We start from the raw sequence: 22,399 nt of genomic DNA, 5'->3' as shown, positions 1-22,399 counted from the left end.
CTGATTGAGAGTTTAAATGTTTATTTAAAACAGAAATGCCAAACCACTCCACCCTCAACCTTTCAAACATCTGGCTAACAATAAGCTAGTTCTTCAGCAACAATGTCAGAGCAGAGGAGTAACTCAGGTTATACTATAACTCAGAAGCAATACTACTGGAAATCTTAAAACACCTAACACTGCATAAAGAAGAAAAGTAGGACAAATTTAAGAGAATTATCTACAGAAAACCATTCAAAGGCATTTCTGCTGCCTCACTTTTTACTTTTTGTCTAATGTATGGCTGCAACCTTTGAACTGGTTTCTGTTTGCATAGCTGTTTGGTGGGAAAAATCATATGGCTGTCCCAGGCACAATTTGGGAAAGTGCAAATTGTCTCTAAGGCACAGAACTTAGATTCTCAGCCAGATTAACAGCAAACCTAGACTTCCCAAAGAAACATGCTAAAGAAAACGACCACAGCATTCCACTGCTGGAAAATGACTCCCATCTGGAACAAGAGCAGGGCTCTCACCCTTTCTTCAATGCTCACTTTCATCCCACAGTCTCAGCAACGTGCCCATGTTCCTCAGTTCCATAGCAGAAGCAATACTCATGATTAACACCCAAACTGACCCTGCCTCTCAGGCCTGCTGAGATGGTGAGCATGAGGGATACAGGAACATGAAAGGCCAGTCAGTCCTTAAAAAAGTCAAAGTTGCATTTACAAGATGAACCAAAACCCATTATTAGGGTTTATAGCAAACCCCCAAGTCCCCAGAACTTGTAACTTTAATCTAGGGTTGGCCCCTTCCCTTATTTTAAGAAAAGGCTTCAGTGATTACATTAGTACCATTGTACTAGGCTTCCCAGAATTGAGAAAACAATGGGAACATCAAACCAAAGAAGATCCCATTGAACAGAGTTGCCCATCCCCAGCCATGGGGTTTTCCCCAAGCATCAGCCTTTACACTACCAGTTTTAGGGAAATGGCAAAATTTCCATTGCACAGGTCCTTCCAAAATATTAAACAGATATCAAATATTCATTTTTTGGTTTGGGGAAAATGAGACAAAAATTAGTCATTTGTAGGGAGGAGGATGTGAGACTCATCAAGGCAGCTCCTGGACCCAAAATACTAAAGGAACATTTCATGATGCTAGGTGGAAACACAGAGTTCACATCCTTAAGTAAAACCATCGAACACTTGCCTAGAACTTTATGAAGTTTTGTTCTTTCAGGACACTTTCTCTTTGGGAAAGCTAGCTTGCTCCTGTCTACAAGGACACAATAACTATGGGATTAGAAGGGAGCTCTCGGCCAAATTCCTTTCACTTGGCAGGTTCTACCCGTTCTGTTAGGCTTTAGGGACTACCAGGGTTTGGTGCTGGCTTTGGGCCACTCAAGTAGGAAAGATGATACAGATTCACTGATATGGCTTCATAAAACACCAAAAGGGGAAAAATACTGACTAGACATACAGAAAGGGAGTTGTTGGGGCTGCTGACGTCAAATTTAGAACCCTAAGAGCCATGAAGGCAGAGGCACAAGAAGCCTTCTTATGAGCAGAAGACTCAGTCACTCTAGGCCCTCTCGAAGATACCAAGTAGAGGAAGCTAAAGGAGGACCTCCTTTCCCTCATGATTTTCTCTTAAGGCCATTCCTACTGCCCCACTGACTCAGTTCTCTACAAGATACCTCATCTCTTAGAGGTAACTTCCGAAGCTAGGAAATCCCACCCTGCATTAGCCACAGCGTGAAACTCCAGCTGTGTGATGAGGAGGGACCTGCCCTTCTTTCTCTACTCCTCACTGAAGATATTTCAATCAACCCTCAGAGGAAAAGCAATCTAAGCCCACTTTTCCTCCTAAAGCATTTTAGCTGCACGAAGTAACTGAACTTTCTGAAAACAAGCCCTACATTGACTCCATCGGACAAATTTTCCTAGACTCAGGACTCCTGAGAGGGCTCAGAATACTTCACCACTCTCCAGATGACCCAGGATGGGCCACGCTTGGTTCTAGCCCATTCCAGCTTTACACTTTTCCCTCCTCCACCTAGAGGTGCAATGCCTGGTGTTGAATTCCCAAGGCAGCTTCCAATTAATGGTGAAAATGATAAATGGGATATAAGCTGCTACCAGCGAAATTAAGGTGAGCATTGTGTCTCCTCTTCAAAGGTGGGATCAACAGATGAGGTACAGAGCTGCTGTTGCTATGGCAGTCACTGAGGACAAAGCCAGGGCCATGGGGCCCTTCCATTCTCCAACACAAAACCACTCCTAGACCCTATCTAAAAGGCAATGCCACTCTCCAAGTGTACATGGAAAGTGCTTCAGAGCCTCCGCCTTGCGCTCCTTGTCTGCAAGTGAACAAAGCCAGGAAAGCGCTCTCTGCATTCAATAAGTGTGCTGTGAAGTTCTTTGGATCCCAGTTTCCTGGAGGCTATACAGGCTCAGGAGACTAGAGGCTGGGTCGACAGGAGTCTGTTCCCAGGAGGCACCAGGAATCTGAATCTAAGTCAGGCTTTGGATCCATTTCCATCTCTTCCTTTGCTGTCTGAGTTCCTTTGGAATGCATCCCCACCTGTCCAAATAAAACACAGTTCCACATTAACAACACTGCTACCTAGTCACAGTAGTTCAGGACTAGATTTTCTTTTTTTTTTTTTTAATTTCAATGAAGTCCAGCTTATCAATTATTTCTTTCATGGATCACGCCTTTGGTGTTGTATCTAAAAAGTCATTGCCATACCCCAGGTCATCTAGATTTTCTGTGTGATCTTCTAGGAGGTTTTTTTTTTTGGTGAGCAAGATCAGCCCTGAGCTAACATCCGTGCTAATCCTCCTCTTTTTGCTGAGGAAGACCGGCTCTGAGCTAACGTGTATTGCCAATCCTCCTCTTTTTTTTTCCCCCCCACAGCCCCAGTAGATAGTTGTCTGTCATAGCTGCACATCCTTCTAGTTGCTGTATGTGGGACGTGGCCTCAGCATGGGCGGAAAAGCAGGGCGTCGGTGTGCGCCTGGGATCCGAACCTGGGACGCCAGTAGCGGAGCACGTGTACTTAACCGCTAAGCCACGGGGCCGGCCCCAGGACTAGATTTTCAATGCCACCCTGTAAGGATCTGTAGCCACAGTTTTGTGAGAAGCTCATAATGCTACCCAGATAAAGTTCACACCGTTAATTTGCTGCAGGTAGGGTGACCGACTGTCCTGGTTTGCCCAGGACTGCAGGATTTTCTGGGATGCAGAACTCTCAGTTTTAAAACTCAGTTTTAAAGACAGTCCTAGGAAAAACAATCCTCATGCTTGCTACAGCTGCCAATCACCCCATGCTTATCTTAAGTGTGTATATTACTTCCAAAGTACTTTTAGAGACATTATTTCATTTAACCCTCAAAACAACCATACAAGGTGGGTGGTATTATTTTCTTCTTTTAGGTGAGAAACCAGGGCTCATAGACACAAAGTAATTTGTCCAAACACATGTAGCTGGTCACTGGCAAAGCCAAGGGTGGAGCCCTATTTCCCCACTCCTAGTTCACTTTACATAGAGCAATACTATGGCTCTTTAAAAACGATGTGAGCAGCAGCACCTGTGAACTATTTTTACCAAAAATGTTTTACCTGAATCTAATCAAGCCTTAAGTCTAATTTCCAGTTTATAGAAATGACAGGGTGACAAAAAAACAAGTTAAGCAACATCCCAAGAAAACAAGACAAATCCAGAATGTGGGACATTCTCTTAAACAACTGACCCAGTTTCTTCAACAAGTTAATGCCGTGAAAATTAAAAAAAAAAAAAAAAGTGATGGTGGTAGAGGGTATTGTTCTCGATTAAAAGAAATAAGATATAAATGTAATGTGAGGTTCTTAACTGGATTCTAGTCTGATAAAAACAGTTACAAAGGACATTTTTGTGGGGAAACTGAGAAAATTCGAGTATCAACTGGGTACTGGATGAGAATTGAGAATATTAGTGTTAATTTTGCTAGGTGTGATAACAGTATTGTGGTTATCCAGGAGAATAAATGTCTTTATTTCTGGATATGTATAATAAAATATTTAGGGGGGGTAGGTCATGACTTCTATAATTTACTTAAAAATAGTTTAGCAAAATAAATATATATACACACATACACACATATTTTAAATACACAGAGATATATAGCCACACATATTTTAAACACACACATACACACATATTTGAAACTAATACAGCAACATGTTAACAACTGTTGAATTTAGATGGTGGATAAATGGGTATTCACTGAGCTGTAATGTTTAAAATTTTTCATAATAAAAAGTAAAAGAGGGGTTGGCCTGGTGGCGTAGCTGTTAAGTGCGTGCGCTCCGCTTCGGCAGCCCAGGGTTCGCTGCTTCGGATCCCCAGTGCGCACCGATGCACCGCTTGTCAAGCCATGCTGTGGCGGCGTCCCAAATAAAGAAGAGGAAGATGGGTACAGATGTTAGCCCAGGGCCAGTTTCCTCAGCAAAAAGAGGAGGATTGGCATCAGATGTTAGCTCAGGGCTAATCTTCCTCACCAAAAAAAAAAAAAAAGTAAAAGAAAAAAAGTAACAAAAAACAATGGCAATTAGGTGATGAAAATGATTCAATCCAGGTGCCTGAACAAGGCCCAAGCCTTCTGGGATTAATTACAAAAGTTACGTAGTTGCAAAGGAATAAGTCTATTTCAGTCCTTGATGTTTTGTTTCTGTGATTCTTCAAAACAGAATTAGAAATTGAATTATTTTTTTAATGCTCTCACCTGCTGCCCTCCTTCTAATTTCTTGTTCAGCTTCTGTAGTTGGGTGAAAATCTGGAGGTTTTCTTGCTGTAGTTTCTGTTGTTCAGCCAGACACTTTAACACCAGACCCTGCAATCTTTCCACCTCCACCTGCAGAGTGCTGCATGCACAGGCAGGAGGAGGCAATGGCATTCCCTTTCCAGCACATGTTCCTGCAGGATTCAGCCGAGGTGGCTAAAGAGAGAAGAGAGAGAGGTCACAGGAGGTTCTGCCTGGGTGCCACAGCTCCCCAACCTAAACTTCCTCTAAGTGCTATCAGATTTTACTGTTAAAGTAACAAGAATATGGGCCGGCCCCGTGGCTTAGTGGTTAAGTGCGCATGCTCCGCTGCTGGGGGCAGCGGGTTCGGATCCCGGGCGCGTACCGACGCACCGCTTCTCCGGCCATGCTGAGGCCGTGTCCCACATACATCAACTAGAAGGATGTGCAGCTATGACATACAACTATCTACTGGGGCTTTGAGGGGAAAAAAATAAATAAATAAAATCTAAAAAAAAAAAAAAATTAAATTATTAAAAAAAAAAAGTAACAAGATAAAACACACATACGCATGAAGTACATAAGAGAAACGGAAAACCGGCTGAGATTACAGTAATACCTTACTTGAACATAACAGGGCAAGAGAGCTCTCAGTGTCTCAGTCCCAATTATGCTAAGGTAGAAGAATAATCACCTACTTTGGTGAACTTTGTGAAAAAGCATGATTTGGTTGGGAACAAGTCTTTCTGATCACAGTGAGGATCTAAAAGTATCAATATTCATGAAATGTAGTGGATCATACTTGAGAAGAGATTTGAGAGGTGTTCAGTAAATAGGATCACCAAAACAACGGACAGAGGAATTGAGACGTTCACCTTGAAGTTTCAAAGGTTTTATTACCTCTTCTGGGAAGCTTTTCAATTATCCTAGTCTAGATTTTTCTCCCTTCTTCTGCAGTACTTTGTTTATAGCAAGGGACAGCAAAAAACAGCCCACGGGCCAAATGTGGCCTACTGCCTATTTCTGTTAATAAAGTTTTATTGGAACACAAGCATGCTAATTCTTTATGTATTATCTATGGCTGCTTTTGTACTACAGTGTTACAGTTGAGTAGCTGAAAAACGAGACTGTATGGTCCACAAAGCCAAAAATAATTACTATGTGGCCCTTTATAGAAAAAGTTTGATGACCCCTGGTTTACAGTTTTATTGAGGTATTTACCACAATTTGATTTCTACCAAGGTTAGGTATACATGTGTTGCTCCCTCACTAGGCTACAAGCATTATTTCTTATATTTTGAGCCTCCAACCCACTCTAGCAGTGTCATGAAAAATTGAATTTGAATTTTGGAATTTCAATTTTGGTACTTCTGAGGTAGACAGAAAAGAAAGACAATCCTTTGGTATAGAAAGGTGTTAGCCTGTCAGAAATGTGAAAGGGTAAAGACTTTTCCAAGGCAACTTGGTTTGGCCTTGGCTAGAGGCTTTAAGCACTCCCAAATAGTATGAGTTGATGCAGGGCAGCTGGGAGAGTAGTGAAGCTAGAGGAGGAGTCAAGTCAGTGAGGCCAGGAGAACAGGACAGAGCTTACAGCCACTAGTTACCTAGTTGTGATTCAAAGGCAAAAAGCTCAGTTACCCAGGCTCCGACTGGGGGCTTGTGTTCTGAAGGAGCTTCTGAGGCCACTTTGAGTCCTTGCAGCTCTTCATAGGGCAAGGTATCTTTCTCAGACTCTGAAAAAGCTGCACTTAGGGGAGATGGGCTGTCAGGCATGGGGATGAATTCTGCATTTTCCAGCTCCTATGTATAAGAGAAAGAATCTCATCAGTTCTATTTGAGCCATCTACTTTCTCCCAAATTCCCTTCTTGCTATAGCTTTCACTCTGTCATGACATCGGCACCATCTAGTGGAGCAGGACAGGTGTGGTTATAACACAGCTCACCCTACCTGTCAACAGCCCGCCAGTCTTCCTCAAGAGGAGTAACAGTGATGCGAATTCCAACTCAAATTTAAGAACACAGTTTGCAGTGTCCGGCATGTTTCCCCAAAACATTTATTCTACACGGGCTATTCATGGAGATGGGAAGCTCTAAGGTGATGGCAGTGAGGCCGATTGCCAGGCTGCTAAAGGCTGAGGCTGAAGCTTTAGACAGAACACTGTGCTGTTTCCTCCGTTCATACCCCCAAATAGCAAGTTTAATCTTATTGGGGAGTTTTAAATCTATAGATTCTTTTTTTTTTTTTTGTAAAAAATTTAAAATTTCACAAACTATAAATGTTCATTGCAGACAATGAGAAAATACAGATGGGCAAAGGGAGATGATAAAAACCACCAGCAATTCCATCACTCACCGACAGCCAGTTAAAATGATCAATATATAATCTTGTAGACATTCTTCTACACATTACATATTTGCTGAGAGAATGGGATCATACTGCACAGATAGTCCCTCCTTTTCTGCATAGCCATATGTTGTAACCAACTTTTCATATAAATAGACTCCAACATTTTTATGTCTGTACTTCAACTTTCATAAACATTTTTCTATCGTAAGGCATTCCAATTGCTCTGATATTCCACTTCTACAAACCACAGAACAAAATCTGTAAGTTTAATTTGTATATATGCATTACAAAAACTGCCTTCAAGGAAAGGTGTATTAAACTCACATTTATTTAAGTAATATAGGTATGACAACATTTTGTATCTCTTCCTGTTAGGAAGAAAAAAAGATTCGTTCCAGGTAGAAATCAGAAAGTTAGATGCCTGCTGCAAAACAGTTTAACAGGACACAGGAAATGAAGAGATCCTGGCAACTCCTCTCTAGTCCCTGCAAAGGGCCTGATATTTTATCTAAGGTACCTTTACCAAAGGAATTACCTTTCGAAGCCAGCCAGGACAGGAGCTGCTGGCCCCACTACTGATCCCCATGGCCTCCGTGGGACTGACTAAACCTTCCATTCCTCGGTCTGCTTCCATTGTTCCTCGGAAGCCTCCACTTGGATCAGGAGTTTCAGATTCCTGCCGACTGTCCTCCTCTTCTCCCCCAGCACCGCCACCGCCGCCTCCTGGGCTAGAGCTCTGAACCACTGACAGATACACAGCACAGAAGTAGAAAGCTTTGCTATGCAGCAAGAAAGATTTAGCACCCCAGTGACCCCTGGAAAGGTTCCTAGAGTTGTATGAAGTAGAATAGCAAAGATGCAAGTCAGATATGTGGGACTAGATTTTTGGTTTTTACATAACGTATCTGTATATTAGTATCTTCATAATGATAATTCACTTCTACTTTCCAGACATGCTTATCCCTATGTCCATGGCAGATTATCAGTGTTCTAAAGCCTTATTGAACAATCACCCAACCATGCTTCACCAAATCTAGCACCCATGCTTTAACAGATACATTCAGACTCCAGCATCCTCCATAGAGGTTCATCTTATATACAAACCTCTTTTTAACATTTGAGCCAAACACCTCTTAAAGTTCCCGAAACGCCATTCTGCGGAAACACCCCAATGGAGAATTCTTCAATGATGCAATTCATTAAATTCTCTGATGACTATTTGTAAGAATTTCTAAATATGATGGCTGCTTCTTTCATATCATGAAGTATACTCCAAGTTACCTTAATGAAGACTAGCTGATGTATAGTCAGGAAATGAAATTGAATTTCAATATGGGCCAAAGAAAACTATAATTAAGAAAGTAAATTTGCCAAAGCTTAAAAAAAAAAAATTTACAGTATATTCCAAAGTTAAATGTAAAGGATTGTTTGTGATCACCTGCCATACTGGCCTGAGGACTGATTGTGCCACATTGTGATCCTACTGAACTGTGATCCTACAGCAGAACTGTAGATGCCAAAATAAGTTCTGAAGCTTGCTTTTTTTTTTTTTTTTTTTTTGTGAGGAGGTCAGCCCTGAGCTAACATCCATGCCAATCCTCCTCTTTTTGCTGAGGAAGACTGGCCCTGAGCTAACATCCGTGCCCATCTTCCTCCACTTTATGTGGGACGCCACCTCAGCATGGCCTGACAAGCGGTGCATCGGTGTGCACCCGGGATCTGAACCTGGGCCACCAGCAGCGGAGCACACGCACTTAACCACTATGCCATGGGGCTGGCCCCACTTTTTTGTTTTAAATAGCTTTTAAAAATTATGTTACATTTGAGATATACATAAGACTATTTTTAACATGCGTCTAACTTTTGATGCCTAACAAAATAAATATACATGAATCTACCACTTGAATAACCAGATTTCCAATACGGTAGCCACTGGCCATATATGGCTAAATTTAAATAAAATTAAAAATTCAGTCCCTTAGTCACAGTAGCCATTTTTCAAGTGCTCAATAGCTACATGTGGCTAGTGGTTACTACACTGAACAGCACAAATATAGGACATTTCCATTGTTGCAGAAAGATCTGTGGGACAGTCCTGAACTAGAACATTACCTATATCACTCTCCCTGCCTTTATGAATTCCTTCCTTCTCAGGCCTCCTACTCAGATGTAACCACTGATTAATTCTGTATTTATTATTTCTTCTTAAAAAAAATACTTTATCACATATTTATGTATCCTTAAGCAATATATTATTTATTTTGCTTGTTTCTGAACTTTATACAAAGGCATGCAGTCTGCTGAAATCTGCTTTTTACATTTCACATTATGGAAATATTTATAGATGTTGTTCATTTTCCTCTTGTATAATATTCCATTGGATGATTATAACACATTTAGTCACAGATACTTATTGAACATATACCATTTGCCAGGCTCTCTTCCAGGCAATGTGGATAAAATTAATGCATAAAAAAGACAAAAATTCCTGCTCTTATGGAGTTATATTTTCTGGCCAATGGATATGTGCTTTTTTAATGACATTTTTCCTTTAAATACTGTCCCAGCAAAACAAAGCTGTAATAGAACAGCTTATTTTATCATTTGTGACAGATATTAATATGTACAAATAGATGCTAAGCAATGGATTATTTAAGGAAACCAATAAAAGGTATGATATGTGTATGTATGTATGTGAATGTGTAAACTGAAGTTCAACAAGTCTAGATCAGATGTTCAACTGTTGCTTTTTGGAGGATTAATCTGCTTTTACTTTGGGTCTTTATCTGTTTTGATTCCACAAAATATCAGAATCCAGGTTCTGAGACATCAAAGACTACAGGTACTATAGCAATGGAATACCAAAAAGGAACATAGATTCAATTTCCTGGCATGATCTAAAATAACAGAGAACCAAGAAGAAAGCAGTTAAAGAAAAACTATCAGAGGCTTTGGGCTGATTTTCCTAACCACACTGAAAGTTTAGCCAACTTTTAATTCTTAAGGCCTGTTTTGAAGGACTATTTCTATAGACTGGAATACCTCTAGGAATACCATGGAAGTAAAGGGTAGGCAGAAGCCATAGTCCCTAGCATAGTAAGGAAAGGAACAATACATAAGTCACATTACAATGTTGGGCAAGCCACTTTAATTACTTCCATATGCTTGGTGGCAAAGATGTACTCTCCCTCTGACCACGATGTAAAAATCAAAACTGGGCCGGCCCCGGGGCTTAGCGGTTAAGTACGCGTGCTCTGCTGCTGGCGGCCCGGGGTTCAGATCCCGGGCGCGCACCGACGCACCGCTTCTCTGGCCATGCTGAGGCCGTGTCCCACATACAGCAACTCGAAGGATGTGCAGCTATGACATACAACTATCTACTGGGGCTTTGGGGGAAAAAATAAATAAATAAAAATAAAAACTTATTGTGAAATCCACCAAAGTAAGATCTTCCCTCTTCCACTCTATTCCTCATTTCCCAAAGATATTTCCTATTTTCATTGTTTTAGAGACTGCATGGAATCCAACTCAAAGACCCACACCTCAGAAAACCACTTATACCTGAAACATTGCTACTTACCAGTTCCGATGGATAAGCCACTGCTATTAGAACGGATGGTCTTAGAATTCAATACTTTCTCTGAGGAAAAATATTCAGTAGGTAAGCACTGTATACAGCTATAGGCAGAAAAAGTGAGAAGACTAGGGTAGGGAGTTAACTTAGGAGATAAGTGCTATCCTTGACCCCAGATAACTTTATAATTATTATTTATTGTTTTAGATATTAACATCATAAGCCAACCACCACTAGCTACTCTAACCATATTCACTATGTAAAGTAGCAATTCTCCACCTTGGCTGACCTTTGGAATCATCTGGGAAGCTTTAGAAACTAACAATGCCTAGGTCCTACCCCAGAGATTCTGATTTAATTGGTCAAGGGTAGGATCTGGATAATGGGACTTCTAAGAAGCTCCTTAGAGGATTCTAATGTGCAGCCAGGGTTGCAAACCACTGATCTAAAAGAATGGACTTGTAAACCCTCACATAGGCATTTATAATCTAGTTCATAACAAAGTAATCTTTATACAGAAAGCAGTTATGACTTTCTTTTTAAAAGTGTACTGAATGTTTCTCACAAAAGCATGAACACAGACATCAAATTAGTGGATGACTAGAAGTAACAAATTATATGGTGAGGAGGGCAGAGCCCAAGGTTATCACATTAAAAAATGGTCAAGAGGTGGCAGATGACAAAGCTCAGGAAATGACAATGTTCTTTTTCTATCACTAGGTCTGGCATCACTGACCATTGTAAGACTTAAAGAAGTAAGCTTTTTTCTTCAGGACACTCCTGTTTCCAAGAATGGGACCATTAGTACCTTAGGTGTAGGTCTATCCTCTGTCAAAGCCACCTTAACCCCCACATACGAAACTCTTACCAACAATGAGAATGGTGTGCCAGCCACGGCAAGATAGGTCTGGTACGTGATGCAGAGATCCAAAAATAGGCCGAGGCCATGAAGTACAGATATCAGAGCCATGTGGTCTCTCTGTGGGGGTCATTGCCAGGCGACCATTACCACCATTGCCCCAGGCAAAAATGTGATTATCTAGAAAACAAATTAAACAGCAGGTAGTTTAATAGAACACTGGCTGGATGGGCCGGCCCCGTGGCTTAGCGTTTAAGTGCTTGCGCTCTGCTGCTGGTGGCCCGGGTTTGGATCCCAGGCACGCACCAACACACTGCTTCTCCGGCCATGCTGAGGCTGCGTCCCACATACAGCAACTAGAAGGATGTGCAGCTATGACATACAACTATCCACTGGGGCTTTGGGGGGAAAATAAATAAATAAATAAAATCTTAAAAAAAAAAAAAAATAGAACACTGGCTTCCCAACTCTTTGGGTTCCCCATCTTTATGCCCTAGAGTTAGAAAGATTTCCCACTGTGTACAACACAAGGGAAAGCTGTTTATTCCCCTATATAGAGCCTAAAGTCTTCCTGATCCCACCCAGGTAAAAATGACCATGTACTGCCATTCATTCATTTATTCACTCATTCAACAACTTTTTTTTGGGTTACCATTCAAATATTTATTGGGCATCTACTTCATGACAGGTACTGCTCGAGGTGCCAGGGACACAGCAGTGAACAAAACAAAGTTGCTGCCCTTGTGGAACTGACATTGTAGTGGGGGAGACTGATAACACATAAATAAAGACCTAATACTTCAGGCAATGATAAGTGCTATGAAGGAAGAGAAATGGTAAAGAAAAGTAAGTGGAAATAAAGCATAATAATGGAGTACTATTACTCTGGGGTAGTCAGAGAAGTACTTTTGACACTTGAGCAGAGACCTGATTGAAGTGAGAAAAAGAGAGCCTTGAGGATATCTAGGGGAAGAGCTTTCCAGTCAGAGGGAACAGCAAGTGCAAAGATCCTGTGCAGGTAACACGAGTATCACAAACACGGAACAAGAAGGCCCCTGCAGCTGGAGCAAAGTAAGGGAGGGGACAGTGGTCAGAGAAGAGGTCAGGAGGTGGCTGGGGTCCTGGTCATGTAGGGCCACGCAGGCCACTGTAATGACTTTGGTTTTTATTGACTGAGATAGGAAACCATTAGAAGTTCTGAGCCATAGGTATTTAGGATCCCTGAGCTACCGTGACTACAACTGACTTCAGGGGAGCAAGGGTAGAAGCAAGGAGACCAGATGTAGCAGTAAAGATAGTGAGAAGTGGTTGGACATATTCTGAAGATTATCAATAGAACTTGCTGATGGATGGGACATAGAGTCTAGGATGGAGCTGCCATTTACTGAGATGGGGAGGCTGCAGGAGGGACAGATTTGGGCAGAAAATCAGAAGTTTAAATTTGAATATACTGTTTGTTTGAGATGCCTATCTTATCCAAATTAGGATTTTGTTTTAATCAAAAAGGGATGCTAGGGCCGGCCCCGTGGCTTAGCGGTTAAGTGCGCACGCTCTGCTGCTGGCGGCCCGGGTTCAGATCCCGGGTGCACACTGACGCACCGCTTCTCTGGCCATGCTGAGGCCGTGTCCCACATACAGCAACTAGAAGGATGTGCAGCTATGACACACAACTATCTACTGGGGCTTTGCGGGGGGGGGGGAAAGGGGGTGTTATTAAGGATTAACCCAGGACAACAGGCATGAATCAGGACTGACCCAGGAAAACTATGCTACAAAGCCACCCTATCTTTAGCCATCTAAGTTGAGGGGCTGTTGAATAAGTGAGTCTGCAGGTCACAGGTGGTAATATACAGTCATGCGTTGCTTAACGGTGGGATATGTTCTGAGTAACACATCATTAGGCAATTTCATCATTGTGTCAACATTATAAAGTGTACTTACACAAACCTAGATGGTATAGCCTACTACACACCTAGGCTATAATCTTATGGGACCACCATCATATATGCAGACTGTCATTGGCTGAAACGTTGCTATGCAGCGCATGACTGTAAAGTTCTTAGTGTATGGGGGGATTTAAGATAATGACCTCACTTAGGGAGTGAAGGGAGACAGTGGAGAGAGAGGAGGATTGAGCCCTTGGCGCTCCAGAGCTTAGCGGAGTTGAATACTGCTATCATGGCGCCTTATGCATCTGCCTGTACCAGTCTGTTTATATGTATGTCTCCCCTGCTCTACTAGACTGTGAGCTCCTTGAGGACAGAGGCTTTCTGAAACTCACTTCTAAATTTGAGAGCCTAGAAGAGGACCTGGAACATAGTAAGAACTCGGTTTATGTTTGCTGTGTGAATGAGGCGATCAAATACAGTTCAGAGGAGTACAGGAACATTTATCAAGAGGTAATATGTCCAGCCACAGAATCCAATTCTACCCTCCTCATTCTGAAGTTTAACTCATGAAGTACAGAGATGTACTGAAGAAACATTACCTCTTTGAGGCCCTGACAGAAGTGCTACTGAACTTGCTGTACTCAATTTAATCGTCAGTGCCATGCTGACTCTGTCTTTCTAGGTAATATTGGCATTTATCTAGTCTGACCTAAATAGTTTGCTCCCTAAAGTCTCCTGTTCTGGGACAAGCAGGGAAGGTTAATGTGCCAGTCTGAAAGTTGGTTCACTTAATTAAAAGCAGTAACAGATCACTTATGTGACACTATCCCTGGACCCCTCATGTGTATATAATAGGCACAGACCAAAAGAAAACAAAGACATCTCAGAGCATGAGCAACAACAGAAAAAGCTGAAATGAGTCAAAGGTAAGAAGATGAAATGTGACTGTTGTTCAGCAGTCACAAGAAAGAAGCAGCTACAAATATCAAAAAAGTTCAGAAGATGATATAGGAAGAAGAGAGAAAAAAGACAAAAAAAGCAGAAGAAAGAGGGAAGGGAATGAAGACTGGCGGAAGTGGCAGGAAAGAACAGAAGCAGTGATAGGTGCAAGGAGATGCTGCCGAGTAGAAATAGCTATGAGGGGAAAGAGAGAAGAAAAATCAATTAGACCAATCCAGGAAGCTGAAAGACCCATGGTATACAGTCCTTCAAGGCCTAGCAGTCCCTAAAGACATCACTGCAGTGCAGCTGACTCCAACTAAGAAGCAAGGTTAAATTATGTTGCTGGGCAAGGTATATATAGAAGCATTTAACAATTCTTAAAACATTTTACCAAAAAAGCTAAAGTGAAAAAAGTAGGGCCTTAGAATATTAACTTGCCATTATCTAGAAATCTGACGTCTTAAAAACAATCACTATGTTGGACACATGAAAGGTTAATGAAGCTCCATATGCATAACAATTGGCCACCAATTTAACACAAATAATAAAGTAAATGTATGATTCAGCTATACAAATAACCAGCCCACCTCTTTCCCAACCAAAAATTAAAACATAGTGATCCATCCAGAAAGCTTGAAATGATGTGTACAGACTCACCATCAGTGGCAGCAATGGTAAACTCATCACCACAGGAGACCCTGATCACTTGCTTCCCACCTAGGGGTCCCCCCAACAAGTTGATGCCTAGACGCTTCTTATAATTCCCAACGCCCAGCTGTCCACACTTGTTGCAGCCAAAGGTCAGCAGCCGGCCTCGCTCTGAGAGAGAAGCAAAAATAAATAACCAGGGACAAATGCGTCACGGAACAGAGGATAAAACACAGCCAATGCAGAGTTCCACGGACTAGCTTCTGGTTGTTAGAGTACAAAAATATAAAGCTAGCCAAAGGATCCTGGACCTAGCGCAGCTAGGGTATCCAGAACTATGACCAATTAGACCCAGGAAGTGACTCAATATTGCATTTTCTCTCCAATATTGCATTTTAAATGTGGAAAATTCTAAATTAGAATACTTACAGAGGGTACTAATTAGAGAGTAGTTGTCTGGAATTATAGGTGTGGCATTCTCATTAAGGGATGTATTGATTATGCATTCATAATGATTATCAACAAAAACTGTACTTGAATGCCTAACATGTTAATGAGATAATCCTGGATACTAGGGGGAACTCAGAAGAGTGTATATAATGTTAAGAAGAGGTAATACTTCACAGAATAAAAGAGCTCGAGCTACTGAGGCATGTGTATACAGTTGTAAATCAACTCACCATCAATAGCAGCGGTGTGAGTCTTGCCTGGGGCAATTGTACGAATCTTATAAAAGGACAACTGTTTGGCCAAGGTAAAGGAGGTTGTGTAGGGAACTTCGTGGTATGCCTGAAACAAGGTAAAACACAAAGCAAAGACTCATAAGGCACAAACTAGAGAGCTAACAGGTAACAGGCTTTCAAGCAAATCATATTACTAAGAAGGTGCCAGGTAGCTTTTCATTTCCAATAGAATACAAGAAGAAATAAGCTCAATATGTAATCAGAGAATTCAATTAGTATATGAGGCAGGATTTTCTGATAACAAAAGTTTTAGATTCCTAATTAGGGTATGCAAAACATGAACGTTCCACCCCAGAAGATATTTACATAAGGATAGAATCATTGACATTTGTCTTGGTTATACACTCTGCATGCCTAACAAGGGCAAGGGCAAAGTATTAAAATCCTGAGGACTCTCCAGCCCATAAAGCAACCAGTTTATTGTGATCTAATTTCATCTACAGGGCAGTGTTTCTCAACGTGTTAAAATCCATGTTCCTTTAGATTAGCATTAAAAAAAAAGTCCTCTCATGTAAGTTTTAAATTTCACAACAAATCCAATGTTATAACAAAACCCAAATCAAGTAATGGTAATTCTGCATATGTCTTTTCAAAGTACACAGACACCCTATTCAGACCTGCCCTGAATTTGTACTCTCCCATTTGAGAACCACTACTTCAGAGATTGCAGAAAAATTCTTATCTTTTCCAGTGATTCAGGAAACTTTTATCTCTTAATTTGATTCTTCAAAAAATGATGACAGCTCATCATACTAACACAAAGAAGAGACTAAGACTTAATATTAGTGGTGAATTTCATGACATCATTGAAGGAGGAGAATGGAAATTATATTTAAAAATCCTATATAGGATTAGTGATTTGGGAGCAATAAATTTAAAAAACTCTCCAGGGAGGTGATGCATGGAAATATGTTTCTTTTCATAATGTTAATTTTATTATACCTATTTCAGTGATAAGGTAGAATCTGAATTCCATCACTTGACTCTTTGTAATCAATTTATTTATTGAGGTATAACATACTGTAAAATATTGTACAGCTTGATACATTTTCCTTATGCATATAAAATGTAAAACCACCACCCAGATCAAGATACAGACCATTCTCATCTCCCTAGGATCCCTCCCGCCGCTTCTATTAATAACCATACCCCTCCCCCAAGAAGTAACCACTATTCTGACTTCTGCCATCACAAGTTAATTTTGCCTGTTCTTAAACTTTATATAAATAGAATCATATAGTATGTACTCTTTTGTGGCTGGCTTCTTTTGCTAAATATAATGTCTGTGAAATCGTCACTTTATTCTTAAGTTAAAATCCATGGTCTCTAACCAATAATAGCATTCCCAGAAAAATTCCAACCTACAGAAGTTCTGACATTGTGGTTAGGACATCAAAGGGGGTACTCACTTCATGGTTGATGATTCCAGACATGCACTGATTCAGACCCAGCTTGTTGAACTCATTGAGTCCACAGGCCAGCACTTTGCCTGACTGGGTCAGCAGAAACGTCCCATCACAGCCACACTGAACTGCAACAATAATCAAGGCCTTGGGAACATCCACCTGCACGAAAAAAAAGAAATCCCCTAAACATAACTTGTATTAGGTAAAAAAACGCCCCAGTTCTTTCCAAAGTGATATCCTGCATTCAGCAGAATGACTACAGGGAAGTAAAGGTTGCTCTGTTCTCTTCAGATTTGCCCAGCAGCTTAGAGGCTACTGCTTTCAACCAGGAGCTCAAGTTTTATAATACAGTACAAGAAGGCAGTTTCAGGTCAGCTAAACAGACAGGCCCTGTCAAAGTCTGTTTTAGTCAGTAGGTTCTACCTAGGAAGACTTCTCAGAAAATGTTGGGAAAGGAGAAGCTTCGCTACATTGCAGATTTTGTCCTCTGAGATGGAAGGCTCCATGACAGTTATAGAAGAAACTCAGTAGCCCTGTGGGGTCCTAGTCTGGTCAAACTATAAGTGAGGTGACAGAGTACTGAGGTAGCAGCCAGGAATCTGAATGCTCACATCCCTCTGCAGCTAACTAGACAGGCCTGGAGAATGATGGGGGGACATAATGGATGTTTCTGAAATCTGAAAACTCAAACCTCAAAGTTTCTACTACAGCCTTTTCAGAAGAAGAGGAACAGCTGTGAATCCCACTGAGCATGGTCCCACAAATATTTAAGTTAATTTTTAAAATGTAAATAAACTTCGTTAACAGTGAATGGTACAGTTGAATATAGACAACCTTCCAGTGGGCAAGCCTGTGCCCTAGGGAGGGTGTGAGAGAGATGTGACCATGCTCCTCTCTCAGCTGGTTTCAGCACTTCCTCTGCCAGCTCTTGCAGTAATTACTGAGAGTAATTAGATATCATGTGTCATACAATATGACCCCTAAGTACAAATGACTATTTCATCTGGTGTTCAACTGTGCAAGTAGGAGGGGAAAATGGCTGTGTTGGGTTAAGAGACAGTATATTGCTTTCCAATATCTTCCCAAGGAATTTTCCAGGGTGTATTTAGCTCAATGTGACTTGTTCATTTCACTGTACATGCTGATTTTAGCTCTTATCCCTGAGTTAAGATGTGACTCCAGAGTGTCCACATTGCCTGTATCCTCTTTCTCAACTTTTTATGATTTAGTCAGATGAGAAGACCACATGGTGCTAAATCAGGAATCCTGGAATGTCAGTCTCCCAGAGAGGAAATACTTCAGAAACAAACACTTTAATATGAGGAGTCAGGGAAAGAGGACATATTACTGGGGTCTATGTGACCTAGATAGGCTTTATGGAAGAAGCTGCTTCTGATTTTACCTTTTGTGGTGTATAATAATCCTCTTCTGAATCCAAACCCAGTCGTCCTGAGATACACATAAGAAAGAAAATCATTAAAATGAGGGCCTCCTTCCCAGTGAAAATGTTCTATAAGATTATTCTCTTTTACTGAATTAACACTTCTCAAGTGGAAGCTGCATGATATGTTTAGATGCACAGAAGCTTGAAGTCAGGTTGTGCAGCTGGGAATCAGTGGAGAGAGACAAGGCTACACCTACCGTATTCACCACAACCCCAAGAATAGACTTCTTTGTTTCGTGTCAAAACCACCACATGATTATCTCCACAGGAGACCTGCTCCACTGGATTGTTCAGGAAGAAGTTCAGCTGCATGGGTTCTAGTACTTCAGGGCCAGCAACCTTGTCCACCCCCATGCAGCCATAATAATCAGATCCAAAGGCATAGAGTTGACCCTCATCTGCAAAAGGAAGGAAAGCAAATCCCATCAAAGGAATGACTTATTCTGTACAATCAGAAAGGTAGGCAGGGCTGGAATGAGGACTACCCCAGCCAATGATCTCACATGAGATGATTACATCAGAGAAATCTGAAGGATAGACTGTGCAAGTCTAGAGTTATTTGTGTAGGGGGTCATGAGTACTGTTACAATAATAGTTAAAAAAAAATGGTAAGATTATCATGTTAAAAAGGCTTAATATTTTACTAAGGTCATCTCTCTTTTATAGAGAAAAAGACAAGTACCAAGGAATCATTAAGTGAGTAATGGCAAGACCAAAACTAAATTTCAGCTCTGGATTCCTGATTTAGTGTTATCCACACCTGACTAAGTGGTGAGGTTATTTATCCCCCAACTGGGACATACAACATATTTCCTGATCCCACCTCTTCTCTGTTATCCACTTGCCTTCTCCTTGTTCATCATCCCCCTAATACTATAGCAAATTCGGCCTGTTGTTTTTAATGTGTATATTTGCTTATTGTCTTTGGTTCTTTGAATCCTGTCTTTTGTTGTAAAATCCCAACTAAAATAGTACAGCATTAAGTACAATACCTCACATTAAATGCATTTGGATGCTTTCTGCTGATGGCTTACCTGTCACACAGACAGTGAAATCATCCCCACATGACACCTGCCGGATAGCTTTGCCTTGCAACTTTTCCACATGCTTTGGCTGTCGGTAGGAGGCTTTGTCTCCATGGCCCAGCTGACCATGGAGTTTAGTACCCCCTTGCATGTTCTGTGAAATAAAAAGGTCTTGTGAAGTTTTAACTTTTCACGCCAAAAGCTAATCTTCAATATAACTTCTTATTAAGAAAAATAGTAACGGGGATGGCCCGGTGGCGCAGCAGTTAAATGCACGCCATCCGCTTTGGCAGCCCAGGGTTTGCAGGTTTGGATCCTGGGCACGCGCTGACGCACTGCTTATTAAGCCGTGCTGTGGCGGTGTCCCATATAAAGTACAGGAAGATGGGCACGGATGTTAGCCCAGGGCTGATCTTCCTCAAGGAGAAAAGGGGAGGATTGGCATCAGATGTTAGCTCAGGGCTAGTCTTCCTCACCAAAAAAAAAAAAAAAAAAGAAGAAAAGAAAAATAGTAGGAAAAAAATCAGCTGGAAATTTAGAAATGAAAAAAAAAATGGGCAAAGGATTAAACCTTTTTTTTGGCTTTTTGTGAGGAAGATCAGCCCTGAGCTAACATCCATGCCAATCTTCTTCTTTTTTTTGCTGAGGAAGACTGGCCTTGAGCTAACATCTGTGCCTATCTTCCTCCACTTTATGTGGGATGCTGCCACAGCATGGCCTGACAAGTGATGCATCAGTATGCACCCAGGATCTGAACCAGGGCCGCCAGCAGTAGAGCGCATGCACTTAACCGCTACACCGTGGGGCTGGCTCCCTAAGGATTAAACCTTTTAATGGTAGGTAGTATAAAGCCCCTGCCAACAGGTAAACATTTAAAAAGTATCCAGATTGATATCCATCAGGCCTTAAAAGGACACATTCCCAATTTTGTCTTTCTCTTTCAAGTCTAAGTTGAACTATATATTTAATTATGAGTGATGGTGAAAAAAAATTCTTTATATAGTCTAATTTGATTGTTTTCCACAGGAGTATAGCCCCTTGGAAATCCTAAATAGAAGTTTGACAAATTTTGGTCACAGTTTCCCTGAAATATGGAACTGTCATAAAGAATTTGGCTACAGGGCCGGCCCCGTGGCTTAGCGGTTAAGTGCACGTGCTCCGCTGCTGGTGGCCCGGGTTCGGATCCCGGGCGCGCACCGACGCACCACTTCTCCGGCCATGCTGAGGCCACGTCCCACATACAGCAACTAGAAGGATGTGCAGCTATGACATACCACTATCTACTGGGGCTTTGGGGGAAAAAAAAATAAATAAAATTATTAAAAAAAAAAAAAAAAGAATTGGGCTACAAGAATCTGAGCACTGAGAACACAGCACTGAGAATAGTCCCAAATGACTTTTCAACAGTTTTATAGAGATAAGTAATTCTTTTCATTCAATAATTCAACTGTAAGTCATTATACATATGTTTTTTAAGGCACTAATTTCACTCCACCTCTGGCAGCCCCCCCAGAGGCCAGTTCTTTAAGGGATAGGGTTTTAGGAAATAACAGCAAGTTAACAATCCATAACAGAGGCCAAATCACTCATTCATTCTTTCAGTCAGTCAATAGTTGAGTGTCTACTCTGTCACACACTGGAGATAAAGCCTATCCACATGGAGAAGTTATCTGAAACTACTGGAAAAAATGAGCTTCCTCAGGAAGAGGAGGAAGACTGAGAAGAACCAAGGGCCTAAGACAAGGTTGGTTAAAGGAAAGCAGCCTGAAAAGAGCCTGAGAAGGCACAGCTGAAGAAACGCTCTTATAGAAGCCAAGGGAAGAAAAAGCTTCAAGAAGGAGGAAATGGTCCACTATGTGAAATGCTGCTGGGAGGTCAAGCAAGGTAAGGACTAAAAAGTATCTGTTTTATTTTCACAATTTATAGGTCACTTTGTCAAGTAGTACTTTGAGTAGTTTCAATCGAGTGGAAGGGATAGAAAGTGCATCACAGGTGAATGAGGAGCGAGTGGGAGATGAGGAGACAGACAGCAAATACAGGCAACTTGTTCAAGAAGGTGAGAAATAGGGTAGAATCTAGAAGGCACAAAGGAAAATTCTACTCAATATATACCTAGCCATCTTCCATCAGTGATGGAGGTCTTAGAATTTTCCTGATATGGTATACTGCTTCATTTGTTTACAAAGCTATTTCACAGATACTAGTGGCTCTGAACCTCATGGTAATAGAAGAGAGTAAGTGACTTTCTGAAATCACTCAGCTATAAATGAGAAAGCCCAGTCTCCTGAGTCCAAATCTAGGGCTCTTTTAATTCTTTCTCTTTCATTCATTCATTCAAAAAACATTTACAAGCGACCTAATATGTACCAGGCATTGGGGATACATCAGTGAACTCAACTGACAAAATCCCTGCTCTCCTAACAGCTTACATTCCCTCATGCTATGCTGCCACTCCCGCAGCTGATGTTCAACTAACAAGATACTTAGACATCCCGGGCCCAGCAAACAATTAGGGTTACGTCATGGTTCTAAAGTACTTAGCTTTCACTTACCACCCAGGTGTACAGTTCCTTCTCCACTGTGACCACAGCAAAGTGGGTATTCCCTGCACACACCTGCCGGGCACTACAGCCACTCTTGATGACATCCAGTTTCTGGGGAGTGGATTTTCCACCACCCCAAACATAGACTTCACTGGTTCGCGATGTTACCACAGCAATGGGAGCCTCAGTCACAGTGCTTGACCTGCCAACAACC

The 22,399-nt window shown here is 41.4% G+C and overlaps 1 protein-coding gene across 2 annotated transcripts in view; it reads right to left on the bottom strand.

Annotated features, from left to right (window-relative positions):
- Positions 1–4: 4 nt before the first annotated feature.
- Positions 5–22,399, bottom strand: part of NEK9 (NIMA related kinase 9) — a 37,577-nt gene continuing 15,182 nt past the window's right edge. For both annotated transcript variants that reach the window (XM_004426369.3, XM_087448177.1), the window contains 13 exons: positions 22,195–22,387; positions 19,652–19,796; positions 18,815–19,015; positions 18,576–18,622; positions 17,177–17,332; positions 15,705–15,813; positions 15,034–15,195; positions 11,555–11,725; positions 10,693–10,752; positions 7,648–7,856; positions 6,404–6,565; positions 4,748–4,960; positions 5–2,564 (listed from right to left, as the gene is read on the bottom strand). In XM_004426369.3, the coding sequence (XP_004426426.1) occupies positions 2,442–2,564; positions 4,748–4,960; positions 6,404–6,565; positions 7,648–7,856; positions 10,693–10,752; positions 11,555–11,725; positions 15,034–15,195; positions 15,705–15,813; positions 17,177–17,332; positions 18,576–18,622; positions 18,815–19,015; positions 19,652–19,796; positions 22,195–22,387 (1,951 nt within the window). In that variant the 3' untranslated portion in view covers positions 5–2,441. The remainder of the gene's footprint in view (positions 2,565–4,747; positions 4,961–6,403; positions 6,566–7,647; positions 7,857–10,692; positions 10,753–11,554; positions 11,726–15,033; positions 15,196–15,704; positions 15,814–17,176; positions 17,333–18,575; positions 18,623–18,814; positions 19,016–19,651; positions 19,797–22,194; positions 22,388–22,399) is intronic.

The sequence above is a fragment of the Ceratotherium simum genome, chromosome 24, assembly GCF_057802395.1.
Source record: "Ceratotherium simum simum isolate JZ-2026a chromosome 24, ASM5780239v1, whole genome shotgun sequence".
In the NCBI taxonomy this organism is placed as follows: domain Eukaryota; kingdom Metazoa; phylum Chordata; class Mammalia; order Perissodactyla; family Rhinocerotidae; genus Ceratotherium; species Ceratotherium simum.
Note: the sequence above shows the minus strand (reverse complement) of the source record. Positions and strands in the feature narration are given on the sequence as shown.